We start from the raw sequence: 15,785 nt of genomic DNA on the forward strand, positions 1-15,785 counted from the left end.
CTGTATATTTGAGCCCCGACTCCATCATTCCAGCTGTATTTTTCTAATCCCTTAAATATTTGTAGAACACTGATGTGCAAAAGAGCCATATCCATTACAGAGCTTCATGGTAACCTCTGATTAAACACATTAATTATGATTAATCGTTTTCAGCATTCGTATGATGCACCTTGACCTTTTGTATAGGGATGTGCTCTCTGTAGCCTTGGTGTGCCTTGCTGCAGACTTCTTAATGTCTTGTGAGACAAACATTGTTTGATGAATCTGTTCAGTGAGGTGTCCTGATTTGTTTTGAAGACATGACCACTTCTAATTAAATGTGAGTTGCATGATTTTGAGTTGTGCCTGGCTGAATGATTGTTAGGCGTTCATTGCTCTGCTGCTTGTGTTGATGTGCTACTTGTGTGGCATTGTTTTGCCAACAAGTTGACTGATGCTTTCCTGTATACCTGATTCTGTAGTTGGGGAATGAAATGTGTTTTGATCTAATGATTGCTGTAATTTATGAAGTGTAAGCTGTGTTTTGGTGGCATGCCTTTACCAGATATATATAGATATAGATTACCTCAGAGGTCTCAATACTCCATAACATGTGCACAATCTGATCCTACAGCCAGGTTACACCCTTTGTGCACTTGACTTTCACATGGTAGTGAGACGCAGCAGTCTAGGTTTTTACTCCAGGAGGTGGACAGAGTTGAAGCTCAGATTCAATATGACACAGTAAATAACACTCAAACCCCTCAACGTCCAGCCATTGCTTTACTTTATGAAAAGTAAGGGACTTTATTTTGCAGTTGACAGACCCATTTAAAAGTAAGAACTAGAACAACCTGAACAAGAAGATGCTAGCACCTGTTGGAGCTGGAATATAATTGAAAATCTATATATCTCTCTGTAGATTACTATATAGATATATAGTTAGTGGGTGGTTCTACATTTGTAAAAACATTTGGTCATATGGCCGCATTGTCCTATGGGACTTGTTTCGGGTCTGCTATGGAATCTCTGGAGACACTTGAATCGCTGATTGCTAACAGACTAAACTCTCACGAAAGAATCTAAAAGGCAAATAAGGGGCTCTGGGCCCATGTCTGCCATTTGGGCGTCACTGTAGTGGCAACATTTTAATTAAAAGATGTCACTACTAAAAATATTGAATTCCCACAATAAATGGGGCCACTCCAAAAATATAGATTCCAAAGACCAACACCCAAAACAAAAACTATTCCATTAAATACACTCTTTAGGTGATCTTACTGCATGATGTCCCTTTGACAAGTTGTCTGTTCTCAGACTTCCCATTTTGGGGATACTGTGGAGTTAACTGGAGTACATAGATCAATAAGGTCCCAACTGGTCTGTTAATATTTAAATGGGAACAGACGCTGCCATGGGCATGACCCAATGAAGTCTTGAACTTTTGGGGCCTATGCCTCTTAGGATCTACCAGTAGCGGTCAAGATTTTGCTGTGGTGATGCACACGCAGATATCGACATTCACTGTGATTACTGGTGATACCAATACCCACTAAACTTGATCAACTTGGGTACCTCTGTAACAGTGTGAGCTTAAAGTCTTTGACAGTTCCTAAATCAGAATGACTTCATCCCTACAGCAGAACCATAACCCGTGCAGGTGGTCTGAAGACAGACTAATTCTTGTAGGCTGAAGACTGGGGCATATATATATAACATACAGAGAAAGGGCAGGACTTCAACATGCCTATGAAAAATATCCTGAAAAACAGGAGGGCTTTCTGGGCCTAGGCCCTATTTGCTTGTGCACTTACGTTGCGCCACTGAAAACAGTTAAAGCTTGCTGTTCAGGCAAGCCCGGTGACTTGCCAACATATGTGAAATGTCTGTTCTTCCCCTCCATGCAGTCTTCAATATTGCCTTTTAGGTCTCGGCTAGCATAGGCTGCGCTTGCGCAGTCTCGCTCGCAAGATCTTACGTCTCTAGTAGTGGGGCTTGAACCCGCCCCTCTTCTCCATTGGCTGGCCTCCTAAACGGCGGCCAGCCATTAGAGAAGAGGTTTCTCTGACGTTGTGTTTTCACTGTAAGCCCCGTCCTTTTCGGATTCAGGGGTGTGGTTTTTTTCGTTTCTTTCTCTCCTCGAAAAACATGCGCCTCAATCCAAAAAGGAGGGGCTTACAGTGCACCGCGAGTGCTTGTATCAGAGCTGACGTGTTGCCCGCACTGAACAATTATTTTAGTGAAAGCTACCAAACATCTGGGCTGGCTGTAATCATGCTGCGTTTTTCTGCTCTTGCGCACGGTTGAAAATTTGAATTCTGCGGGGACACGTGGCTTGGTTTTTGTACATTTGTGTACTGAAGAGTTATGGAGCTCTGCGTCTTCTGTCTTCCCCGCCGCCCTCTCCTCAGCCGCTTCCTCTGCAGTCTCAGCCAGACCCGCCCTCCCTCGGCATTGGTATGCCTTCCTGATCCGACCCTGGACTTTTGTTGTCGGAACCATTGTGGGATTGGCGTGCTTCGGCAGACACCTAGCGCCCACTCGGCCTGAGAAGCGCTGGTGGCATGCTGCGGCGTGGGCAGGAGCACGCTGCTCGTTACAGGCGTTCTGAGGGGCGCATTCTAGAGTGCTGGCAGCGGCACAGGGCGAGCTCGCTGCCCGTGGAGAGGGAAGCGACGGCGGGCGGAAGACAATGCTTCCGCGCGTTTCTCATGGTTTTAAATGGCATCTTGGGTATCATTTCTCTCCAAGACTGCAGTGAGGAAGAAGTCCTCCCAATGTTCGGCGTTCACGACTTTCACGGTAAGCCCATTTTTGACCATTCATTATTTTGCCTTTCCCTGCGTTGGTATTGCCCGCAACCCAGAGAGTTCCCGTTTTTTTTTTCAAGAATACCGTGAAACTGACTCTGTTTCCCACTGCCTTTGCTAGCTTGTGGACATGTAATTGTTTGGGCTTGTGTGTCATTGAAACGTAGTAGTGTTTAATATTTACTTTTGCCTTGTCCGTGCAGTGATTAAACGTGAATCTATTTGTCTTTTTATTACTCCCTTATTGTAGTTTCGTAACCTTGTCTGTTGTGTGAACGTTTTTTTTTACTCTTTCACTGGTTCAAAGGTTACTCCTTATTTAGACGTCACACTTCATGGGTTTTAATCTCTGTGAAGAGCGGGATATTGCCCCTCCTCCAGTTTGGTTTTTAGAAAGGCAATACCCACGCTGGACATTACCGGGAACCCCTAATGTAAACCAAGGCAAAGCACTAATAAACAGCTGCTCTACCGGACCTTCAAGTGATTCCCCCTTTCTCCTGATGCAGCACTGCCCTCGCCGAGGCACAGGCCAAGCACAACTGCAGCAGCCGCGGTGTGCACAGAGGCCTTCCGGTGCCTAACTCGGAGGCGAGCATTGCAGCTTGGCCAGAGGTTTTATATATATCACCAGTATTTTTTTTAATAGAAACTCTCTGTGTCTTACAAACAGACCTGTGATACTTACTAAGTGAATGGTGCGGCCATTTGTTTTAATATTAAAGCTGGCATTGGATCTGGTACAATGTGTGTAAAATCGTACATGAAATGGAGTTGCTGCAGACTGCTTCTTTGGACTGTGATTCAGTATCAAATTCTGCATCTGTTACACTTCTCTATCCTTCTCCAGTGCTGGCTCTGGTGCAGCGACTGAGTCCCTGTATCTCTTCCTGTGTTTTATCAAGCATTGTGCCCTCATTATCTTTGTTAGCCGGAAGTGGGCTATTATGCTCTGGTATTCTGATTGCCAGGGGACGCAAGTTTTTGTATTTCAGTAAGGCTATTTTCCCCCTGACAGAAACTTCCGCAGAAAAGCAGAGTTGAATTTCCACACTCCTCCCCTGTTGAGCTCTAGCTTTTGCTATTATATTGGTCATTACTTCCTTGTTTATTTGTGATCATGAACCTTTCCTGGCAGATGCTGCTTTACTACTCCCTGCATGTGTGAATCCACTTCTAATTTTTGAGTCTTTTCATCTCCAGTCACTGCTTCTAACAATGTCCGCTATCTCAGGACTGAGGCAAAGAAGCTGACAAGCAGTACAAATCGGCAGGTCAGTGGCCATACTGTGGATGGGCATGGCAACCCCAACACGAGTCGTTAGGCAGGAGCACTTGTGACACCCCACCCCCCAGAGCTTCACACATAGAAGCATACTAATACGCAGTCTAAAAGTGTTATTTGAAACCGAAACTAGTTCAATTTTAAGAAAAGTACTATACAGTATGACAAACACAGGAATGCACAAATGAGACAGTCTTATGCCCAAACCAAAAAGCAGCCACATCAAATGGTAACAAAGCTCAAATTAAATCGACCCCCAATCTTTCACTGGGAGCTGTTGCTAAACAACCCCACTTCCCTTCTGTGGACACACATACCCCTGTTAATAATAAATATGCTGAATAAGATCTGTTTTCTTAAATGTTATTTACAGTTGTAAATCACACTGCATCCCCTAGTGTGTAGTAATTGTATAACCTCTGTTCCCTCGTTGTGATTGTTTTTCTGCCCTCTGTTCCCTGGGTGTGTGGTTTTCTGCCCTCTGTTCCCTGTGTGTGTGTGTGTGTTGGGCTCTGTGTCTGGGTGTTGAGCTCTGTGTCTGGGTGTTGAGCTCTGTGTCTGGGTGTTGGGCTCTGTGTGTGTGTGTTGGGCTCTGTGTGTGTGTGTGTTGGGCTCTGTGTGTGTGTGTGTGTGTTGGGCTCTGTGTGTGTGTGTGTGTTGGGCTCTGTGTCTGGGTGTTGAGCTCTGTGTCTGGGTGTTGAGCTCTGTGTCTGGGTGTTGGGCTCTGTGTGTGTGTGTTGGGCTCTGTGTGTGTGTGTGTTGGGCTCTGTGTGTGTGTGTGTGTGTTGGGCTCTGTGTGTGTGTGTGTGTTGGGCTCTGTGTGTGTGGCTCTGTGTGGGTAACTTTATTTGTAGGTGGCTCCATGTGTGGGTGACTCTGTCTGTGTGTGGGTAACTCTGTCTGTGTGAGGGTGGCTCTGTGTGTGTGTAGGTGGCTCTATGTGAATGACTATGTGTGGGTGGCTCTGTATGTGTGTGTGTGGGTGGCTTTGTGTGTGTGGCTTGTGAGCGATTAAGCTATTGGCATTGTAAATGACAATGCCATTTATTTATGTTTTAAAAACAAAAACTTAAATAAAAATGTCATGAGCAATGCCAATAGCTCTAACTTTAACAATGCCGAGACCATTGCATTGTAAATGCTTGTTGCTTGTGGATTTAAGTACATGGACTGTAGAAGCGATGTACTTTCCTCTTTTGATACTGTGGCTAATGTTTTGAAATGTATACTTTACATTGATGTTTGTATTACTAAAATATTAATAATGAATGAGATAAGGTTGGCATTGCTGGAGAGGTAGGGGTCGGACTACTTACTTGCCTACCTGTGCTTGCAAAATTGTTTTCTATATCTTTATTTTATAAGTAGGTGAGGGAGTAGAACAGTTAGTGTTTATTAATGACAATGTTTAACTTTCCTCTGTGTTATACCAGGAAATCATTGGGTCATGAGATGTATTTTGGAGGTTGGACTTTAGAATGCTCCTTGCTCGTCATCCTATCTTGCTGTAGGCCTGGTCTGATTTCCTTGTTTTACAATATGTGCTATGTCCCTTGGATAGGGGGCATTGGTGTTCATCAGTGGGCGGATAATGTATCTATTTGCATTTTGTGTAGCGCTTAGTAATAATAATAATAAAATTTATAAAGCGCCATGGTTACACTAAAAACAGTTTGTCTCCGCGCTGTGAAGACAGAGTAATTATCCACCTCAGCCCACAGGTAGGGTAGAGGCGGATCGAGAACCTAGCATTATTTCGGGAAGAGGTAAGTTCCCGAAATAATGCTAAAGCAGCCTTTAGTATGGGCAGGTTATAGGATAAAAATATTATGCATGGCTTGAGACGTATCCCACCCTATCCTGACTGGGGCACACGTGGTAGATTACTGCACAGTAAAGGTACTTGTCAATAACTGTTGACTGTCGCAGACCCTGAAGAAAAGTCCTCTTAGCATTGTTTTGTATTCTCATAGGCTTGCCGTGGAGCACAAACTGCTGCCGCCCCTGCCCCAGACACTCTGAAAAGTCAGCGCATTAAGAAGTTTGCAATCTACAGATGGGACCCGGACAAGCAAGGCGATAAACCTCGTATGCAAACCTTTGAGGTTGACCTCAACACGTGAGTGAAAGGCAGAAGGTGGGATTGAAGTAGAGTGGAACAGAGTCCTCTTGTCAGAAACCTGTCCGCTCCATTTGTTCATTAACCTTTGGTGCTACATTACGAGCTGTAGATCCACTTCTAAATCATGGGCATTTGTTTTTTGCTTTTTGTGCTTTGAAATATAATACTCCTGTTTGGCAACTGGTCCGAGTATTTTTCTATATGGTTAATTTGGTTAAAACTGCGGTTAAATAGCTAGTGCTATTGTTTTTATATTATAAATAAAAGAAGGGTTTATCTGTAGCTGCTTTCTTATTACCTGCAAGTTTATTTTGACCTGCAATACTCCTTTATTTCCTCTACTGAGAGGTTTTCCTGTAAAACGCAAATTATACAAAGTACCCCCAGTGTAGTAATAGCAGGGGGTACATAATGAAAACCGAATCTTGGAACAAATGCTGCATTACTGGATCCCCTGAACTGCAGCATTCCACCACTTTTCCAGGGCTGGAGCCCTCACACAGTTCTGCCAATGGACCTCTAACCTGACACGCAACATCACCTACTTTCCCAGCACAATATGCTACACACAGCTCTGCTCAAGCACTTACATCCTGACTTTCCGCTCTCATTATTGATTTATGTAGAATCTTGTAAATGGTTAGATGTGTTACTTTGGAGCTGCAAACAGGGGAATGCAACTGCGGGTCGTGGGGGCGAAGGGGGTGGTGGGACAGTCCAGCTGGATTTACTGGAAGGACCTTATTTTGTACACCTTAAATCACTTCTCAATGTAGGTCATTCTAGTTTTATGGAGCACAGCAGAGTGTGATCTTGCTATTAGCTTAGTGTTGAAGGCTAACTGAAATGTTCAATTGCAGGCCCTGAACTCATGTGGATCTGCTGGTGTTTGAATTCGCGCTCCTTGATTAGCTCTGAGGAAGACAAACCTATGTTCCTGACTGGTACTTACTGGTGTGCAAAGTTTTGGAGTAGGCTTTGTGCATGATGCACCATGCTGTAGATTTAATTGTAGATTCCACCAGGAGGTGGGGGAGAGCTTTTGTTGCTAGCTATTTCAATAATCGGACCCACACAATTCTGGCAGAGCACCTCTTTGCTGGCCTGCAACAATCCATACTTTTCCAGTACCAGGTTTCACACCAAGAGTTGGCAGTGCACCGCAAAAAGCACCACTACTCCTCAAGCATATCTAATTCAATGCAGCTGCAACTACACCTCCAGCATGACCGACAGATCCTCTGCTATCCCAGTATTCCGCAGTGTCCTGGACCTGCGAATCCTAAGTGTTGAAGCACTGGTGTACTGTAAATGAGAGCTAAATAAACACAATTGCTCCTCTACATCACAGGTGACATTTTAGGAATTCTTCACTGCTACTTCTCTGTAGCAGAATATTTGAAATCATCTGAGGTATCTGATAGTAACTTGTTTTTGTACAGTGCGTTCAAGCTTAGAATTTGCTGCATTGTAGCACAACCAATAGCAGGTGCTAATATTGACTAATTCTGGGGTACTTATGTTGTCCATAGAAGGAAAGACTTCGAGGACTGTTGGAATTCAAATCTGTGGTCTGTTTGATACATGCAGGTCCTGGCAGCAAATCTTTCTTCGGTGAACAATGTATTCATGATGGTCTGTTTCTCTTTGTAGATGTGGCCCGATGGTGCTTGATGCTCTGATCAAAATAAAAAATGAGATGGATCCTACCCTTACTTTCCGCAGATCCTGCAGAGAAGGTAACATACTTCATGTTCTATTATCTGTCAAACTCTGTGAAGGATCTTACATGAACTGTACCTCTTAAGTGGGTCCAGGAATACCGGCCATGTACAAAGCTGCTTCCTTGGTGTGGTTATAGACGAGCCTCTATAGAGTTATAAGGGTCTTTTTTTTGTTTGTTTTGCCTCTTATAACCACAAGGGTTTTGTTTTTAGTCAAAATGTAGTCGTGACTGACGTTACCCACTGACTCTACAATGGGGTGGTTTTATCTTGCCCTTTGTGTGTGGGAGTGGCTGGCATGGAGGAAAGGAGGGGGGTAGGGGTTGTGGGCATATGCCTGAATCTTTGTCTGCCTTGGAATTCTGTGTTTTGGTCGAGACTAGAGCTATGTGTGTGGTGGCTAGTGTGTGGGCTCTTGGCTTTCCAAAAGCTTTAAATGGAGGCTGGGGTGCGTTTTCAAGGAAGCATATAGGTGTATAGGGGTTGCTAGCCTTGAGCTTTCCCTGGCGGAACGGGCCTCAACCACTGTAAGGACTGGCAACCAGCTCTGTGTAATAGACTTTCCTGTTGTATGTTGTTTAGATTCAGTGTTATTTTCTTGTTTACTTTCTCTCTTCTAGGAATCTGTGGCTCTTGTGCTATGAACATTAGTGGGGGCAATACGCTGGCCTGCACAGTGAAAATTGACACTAACCTCTCGAAGGTGGCCAAGATCTACCCACTGCCACACATGTATGTCGTTAAAGACCTTGTGCCTGTAAGTAAAGCTGCTGCCCAGCAAACTCCTTTCTTTGTTTTCTCTCTGTTCGAGTATCAAATCTGGTACATTGGGAGGTGTGGTCTATTTCTTTACTGGTGCAATAAGAACAATTGATGGACAGAATGCCGAACACTGTCATACATTAATTTCAGAACAGAGATCTGGGCCTAAATCCATTGTTATTTTGCTCGCCATTCCAGTTTGGACCCAGCCATATGCAAATCAGTCTTGATCCTGCGCCCAATGGGAACAGTGCAGCCTGAACTGCCAGGCGAGGTCCTCCCTGGACTGGAAACAAGCATCCTAGGACCGTTTTCGGGCTTTCAGCCCTCATCAGCCAGGAAAGCTTGACTCTAGTGGCATGCGGAGCTTGGGACCTACGTCTGGACTGTTCCCATGAGGCATAGGGTCAAGACTGATTTGCATACGGCTGGGTCTAAACTGGGGTGGCATGGTTAGTAAAAGAACAATGGATTTAACCTAGATCTCTTGACTGGGGGTGAATGTATTATTTATTAAGCATTCCGTCCATACATATTTTTGCATAGCATATTTCTTTACTGGGTCAGTTCAAAAGTATAAAGGTGGAATTGCAGGAAAGTTATGAGCCATGCAGTAAAAAGAATAGGATGTCTCACACGACCCTTGGGGAGAGGTTTCAGAGCATACTGTGCTACCCAGATTAGAGGACCTTTTATTACCCACTAGTCTTCCCAAATACTCCCAGCATACTCATTGTCTTTTGTCCAGGACTTGCCATATCTTCAGAATAAACACCACGATAATGAGGTGCAATATCAGAAGCCCTCTGTTTAGGAACAGGGAAGTGTGTATTGAAAAGGTGTGGTTCTGGTATTTTATTGGAGCATTTAGCTTGTCCTTTCCTCCAGCAGAAGGGGTGTTGGTGCTACATTCTCAGCAACTCCCAGTTCTCTTTCTCTTTCCCTATCCGCTTTCCTCTTTCCCTTTCCGCTTTCCTCTTTCCCTTTCCGCGTGTCTGGTGGGAATGGGAAGACTGTTGCTAACTCTTGTTAGCTTTATACTGTGTCCTTTATTTACATGGTACCAACATACTTGGAACAGCAAAGGCAACTGTCGAGGACTGAAGAGAATGACATTTGCTTCCAGGCAAAATAGGAGCAGCTAACACAGAGCCATCATGAATGTCAACATAAGTTATTTTGTCAAACGTATTAAGCAGTAATCCGGTTGACAAAGTAAATAATCAGTATGTGTCATGAATTATCCATGCAGATGTACTGAAAAGAAAGCAACCCCTTCAGAGCTCAGTTATAACACTGTAGGACCCATTACGTTTTTTAAGTCTAAAATTGCTAAAATCCACAACTCCATTCTTCATCATTACCAAATAAGTATCTCTCTTCCCTCCCATTGTGATCCTTCCATTACAATCTCTTTTGACCTTTTTCAAAGCCTTTGAAACTTCTGAGGATCTAAGCATGGCAACAGGATAAAATGCACCCACCTCCCGATACTCGCCTCAGCTGCATCCTTCAAACCTCTCTTCCCAAGAGATGTTGCTAGCCCTCCGAACATGCCCTTCTCACCACTTTCTGAAAATTGTCTTCTGATCTGAAGATACTGTGGAATTGCCAAGATATCTTCCACCTCCCTAATCACAAGAAAATCTTTGCAAGTGGGAGTTTGTTTAACTAAAGCACCATCCCCATAACCATCTGACTAGATTCCATCCGGTTTGGTGTTTCAAAACGGCCTTAGCCTTCCATAGGGGAGTGTTACGTCTCTCAGTGGATGATGACAAAAGATCAGCATGTAAACTTGACCTTTCTGCTGACAGTGATACGGTTAACTGTAGAATACTATTGCCAAGGCTCGGTGAACCCTGAGCTGGGCATTCCAAAAGCAGCTGTGCATTGGATCCTATCTTTACTAACCAGCCACAGCCAAAAAGTAATGATCAGGTCTTCCAAGGCATCCCCAAGTGCTGCATCTTGTGTACAGTTTAACATCTACAAACACCTTTAGGTGATCTTCCAAGTGTACGCTGATGACCTACAGATCCTCTTCTTGAATACCTGTACTTGGAATGCAACCAAGGTTACCTTATTCTGGAATATGTTTTCCACTGGATGATAGCATTTCCTTTGAATGAAAGGAGCAAAACGTAGTTTCTAGTAATTGATGGTTCTGAGCCTGATTCAGTCCTGTTTGACTGACCTTTCCCCCCAGCCCCAGCCCCCAATGCCCTTTCTTGGACCTCCCCGAAGTAGAGTACACTTCAATAGCAATCTCAGTTGTGCTCGCCAAATCAACTCAGTGACTAAGCTTGTGAATTTTCAGCTTCTGATACTGCGAATAATCCTCCGGCTTCTGCAAAGCAACCACCAAATTGTCTTGCCTCTTAAAACAACACCTAATCTGGTCTCCCAAGAAACTCATCCCCAGGCTATCAACCCTTCAGACTGTGTCAAAAAGTTCCTAAGCAGGGCCACATAAAATCCACCTTTGAATCTGTTGCCATCATTCAAAGCTTGGATTATGTTTAGTCGTATGCACTGTTCATGAAGCATACTGGGACAAAAGATGCTTGACTTGAAAATGACTCCACGCTATACCTCCACCAGAACCCTTCTCCATCTGGTTGCGCTTATCCTTCCAAGAGTATGTTTCTTCTGACATGGATCTGTCATAGGCTTTCAAGTACTTTCAACCAAACTTGAGAGCTATACTGTCTCACAAGCAGTTTACAGGAAACACTTGACAGTTAAGACTGTCTTTTAACTGAACTCTGCACTGAGCAGGTGTCATGTTTTGAAGAAAGGCGCTTTCAAATAAATCCAGTTTAGAACAGTGTCCACGATTTAAAGAGTAATGGATACTGTTACAAACCTGGGGTATTTAAGAAAAGACTCTTCTTCAAGTCTGTGTTACACTGTTAATTTGTTCCCTTTGGGAGTGTACAGCCACACCAGCAATGTGTCTTCCCCAGCTCAAAGGTTAGCCGCTGCCCATCCTGCAAGTATCTTACATACTCCACATTTCTTTTATGTGTCGCACAGGAGAGAAGAACTTAGAACACAACACACATCCCCCTTCCTTTAATAAGAGTAATTATTAACTTGAATAAATAAAACAAAAAACTCAAATACCTACGATCGAAACTCTATACACAAACCACATATACCCTAGATTATACAGAATACATCATGGCATAAAATAGTTAATATTCACATAATATAATCATTCAAGTGCACTGGTTTCTTAACATTACGACCAGACCTAGTGTATGTCAGGTTGGCCTTTGGTACCACCCTTACTTCATCCTCTTGCCTCTCTCTGCCAAAGATATCCTCCACATCCTGCCGATTTTCTTCTTCTATTGTTCCACCATATGTAGTCTCCTCATCTCTCAACCATTCATACTGCCCTCTTATATTATCCTCACATTCCATTCCAACCTTGCTATTTCTTGCTATTCTGCTCATGTTCCATAAACGTCCATCACTTAACCTCGCTGCGTTAAACACTTCTTCCACTTTTAACAGTTTAGAAAATTTGCTTTCCTCCTTACTCCCCCTCCCTGGGATTGTTTTTTTTACATGTACCATCTCTCCCACTCACACTTTCACCTCCTTAGCACCCGTCTTTCTGTTGCTGTATATTTTAGATTTATCTTGCACATCTGATATTCCTTCTTACCTCCTCAGGTGACCACTGAGGTTGCTTGGAATTGTCCATCCACCCCTGGGTATCTTTAGTAAAAGGAGTTCTCCCCTACACAATAGTTAAAGGACTGCCCAGTCACTCCTGGAGTGAATCAATACATTCAAATAATTTTCATCCAACTTTTCTTTTTGTTGCTAGCAATTTGCAAAATACCCTTGATCACTCAGTTCAATCTCTCAATTTCACTATAACATTCTGGATGAAACACTGATGCGCATTTATGCCTCACCCCATAACGCTGGAAAAATGATTCAGCTCTTATGCCTTGAACTGTAAACCATTGTCCTTAATCACCTTCTGCGGCAACCCATCCCTCTGGAACAACTCATCCAAAAATACAAGCTCGCTTTTTTGCATTGGCACTTTTAACATACACCACTTCCCTCAACTTGCAGGGTAAAGCACTATATATGCAGAGGCTACTTTTGTTTCCATACCACACTTATCCTTTTGTGTAAGTACTGCTCCAATTCCTGTGCTGCTCTCTTCCATAGTAACAATACATGTCCTGTTCGGGTCAAATCCATGCAAGAGTTTGCTTTGCTTAAATCTATCTCATTAGCTCAAATTCTTTAATCTGCAATCTTTCTGTCAAGTCAATTTTAACCTTACGTTTTAACAATTACCTCATCCATATGTTTTCTTAGATTTTTTTTTTCTTTTACAAACTCTGTTAAATTCCACAATTCCATGTCTGCCCCCCCCAGCCTTGTCTCACTGCACCAGCCCCGTTGGCCTTCTTCTGCACTCTTAATGTTAGTCCGCACCCCCAGTTTATTTAGCCTGATTGTTTTCACCAGCCCCCCTCTCAATTCTCTCTCCCCACCTCAATGTCCCCTTTTATGCGAGGCAGCCCTTCACGGGGGGGGGGGATTGTGACCTGGCGAGCCCAGTTTCAATCATGGCATGTGTAACCGAAAATGTTCTCATTTTAGGGGTTGATATATTGATTAATTCAATTCTCTGTGTAATACATGTTTTGTGCAACTCTTAAAAACGGTAAACATTTGGTATCTAATCCCTTTGTTGATTCTTGGCAGTCAGTCAGTAATATATACCAATAGAAGGGGAGGAGGTGGATCAGGTGGAGATCCAAGGGCTCAAATTACCATTCACGGAAAATAGAGAATGGAAGGTCCAGTCAAAGTCAGAGCCCCAAGGAACAGAGACTGATCAAAAGCGGCTCGGCTGTTCCTACAAGAGAAACGAGAGGAAAGGTGCGGTCACAAGGGGGGTAGGGGTAGTGCTCAGTGGAGGGCTACCATATCGATATGTAATGTAGTCCTGGATCGTGACGTGGAATCCTAATTTCCTGCGATCACAGGCTACCCACTGTTTTTACTTGTGGCAAGAGACCACCAGAATAAATTGATCTCCGGTACCTTGTGCCATATTTTAATCCACTCATCTACACTATCCCTTCCTCTGGCCCCTCACTCTCACTTCACCCATAGGCAGTTGGAAAAAGATCTCCGCTAAAGAGCCCCTCTTTGAGGTGAGCCCGTTGGGCATTGCACCGCCCGCCCAGCGAGGAGCAAAGGCCTATGATGAAGCATGACACTCGCAAGGGTGTTTGAGGCCATTAAATCCAACAAATTGGATACCCAGGGTAGCCCTCCACTGAGCACTACCCCTACCCCCCCTTGTGATCGCACCTTTCCTCTCGTTTCTCTTGTAGGAACAGCCGAGTCGCTTTTGATCAGTCAGTCAGTAATATCTTTATTTTGGTCAATTTGAGCTTAAAAGTACAACTAAAATTACATACAATTCATTTACTCTTAAAATCGTTTGCAAAAAATGGAGCAAGGGTGGATACATAAAATAAACATGGTTGGGTAAACACGGGTATGGCGTATAATCTATTAGAGTAGTTCAGCATGTGAAAGAATATAATCATGTAAAACAGTTGAGTGGTCTTAGCTGGAGACAGTTCTGACAATACAAAGTGCATGTACGTCAATGCGAGAACAAAAAAAACTAGGTATAGAAGATCAACACTTCAATTACTTTAGAGCTAGTGTGTGTGTGTGTGGGGGGGGGGGGCTCTGTGTGTGTGTGGCTCTGTGTGTGGGGCTCTGTGTGTGTATGTGTGTGTGGGGGGCTCTGTGTGTGTGGGGGGCTCTGTCTATGGGGCTCTGTGTGTGTGTGTGGGGCTCTGTGTGTGTGTGAGGGGCTGTGTGTGTGTGTGTGTGGGGGGCTGTGTGTGTGTGTGTGGGGGGGGCTCTGTGTGTGTGTGTGGGGCTCTGTGTGTGTGGGGCTCTGTATGTGTGGGGCTCTGTGTGGGTGCAAATGCAATAGGTCTCGCATATGCGAGCGATTAAGCTATTACTCTACTATTCTCTAATGCTTACCTATTGCCATTGTAAATGACAATACCATATATTTATCCTTTTTAAAAAAAAAAACAATAAATGAAAAAAATTACATTTGCAATGCCAATAGCTTTAACTTTAACAAAGACGAGACCATTGCATTGTAAATGCTTGTTTTTTTAACTTTCTTTTTTCTATTCTATTTTAAATTGGGTTAACATGGAACTCATGGAGTTTCATTCAACGGAATTGCGCAGAGTTATATAAACCTCAGCGAAATTACGCGGAGTTCTGTTAGTGCGAGAAATTCGTCACGTTACGCTGCTCATGCTGATTTTTAGCACCGGAAACTTGTTCTGCACTGCAAAATTGTCACAGATGGCCACACTAGATACGCCAGAGGACGCTGCTTCTTTGCTGCCACTCAAGTAGATTTTCTACTGGAGCGTCAGCTTGCTCACCGCAAACAGTTGCAACCTGCCGTAACCGCCTGTGTTGAGAATCTTGCCGGGTGCCGTCCTAGTGCCCGAAAATTGCACTAGGGCATGTCAATTCTCGCTCGCCAACTTAAGCCTAGAGAACTGCATCCTTCCTTTCAAAAATACCTTTGTTTAAGCTGTATTTATTGTCAGATCGTTCACCTTGCAATATTGTGGAAAAATCAGCCAGTTGCCGTAAGATCCAATAACGCTGTATTATCAGCGTAAAACAATGCAGATATAGCCTCAGCTCCTAATATTGGCGTAAAGGACCGAACCTGGTTTTATCATACCATAGCATCCGCAATATACATTGAAAACCAGAAAAGTGCCAGGATACACCCCTGTCTGTTTGGGGGGTACCAATATTTTTGACAAGGCGCCATTACACCCAAGTTCCACTCTAGTCTACAAGCCCTCATGTAATTGAATTTTCAGCATTAATAAACCCAGTGGACAATTCCATCTAGACGTCTTTTCCCAGAGTAAAGCTCTATTTATAGTGTCAAACGCTGTAGACAAAAACCCAGCAGATGTCTCACATAAATTTATTTGAAATGTCCAGCAGGTTAATCATATGATAGTTCGAGGGCAGAGCCAGTGCAC

General features: G+C 43.7%; 1 protein-coding gene across 1 annotated transcript in view; it reads left to right on the forward strand.

Annotated features, from left to right (window-relative positions):
* Nucleotides 1-15,785, forward strand: part of SDHB (succinate dehydrogenase complex iron sulfur subunit B) — a 126,819-nt gene that overhangs the window by 39,727 nt on the left and 71,307 nt on the right. Inside the window, exons 2-4 of the mRNA XM_086921990.1 lie at nucleotides 6,048-6,193; nucleotides 7,850-7,935; nucleotides 8,541-8,677. Of these exons, the coding sequence (XP_086778116.1) occupies nucleotides 6,048-6,193; nucleotides 7,850-7,935; nucleotides 8,541-8,677 (369 nt within the window). The remainder of the gene's footprint in view (nucleotides 1-6,047; nucleotides 6,194-7,849; nucleotides 7,936-8,540; nucleotides 8,678-15,785) is intronic.

This window comes from Lissotriton vulgaris, chromosome 5 (genome assembly GCF_964263255.1).
Source record: "Lissotriton vulgaris chromosome 5, aLisVul1.2, whole genome shotgun sequence".
Classification (NCBI taxonomy): Eukaryota; Metazoa; Chordata; class Amphibia; order Caudata; family Salamandridae; genus Lissotriton; species Lissotriton vulgaris.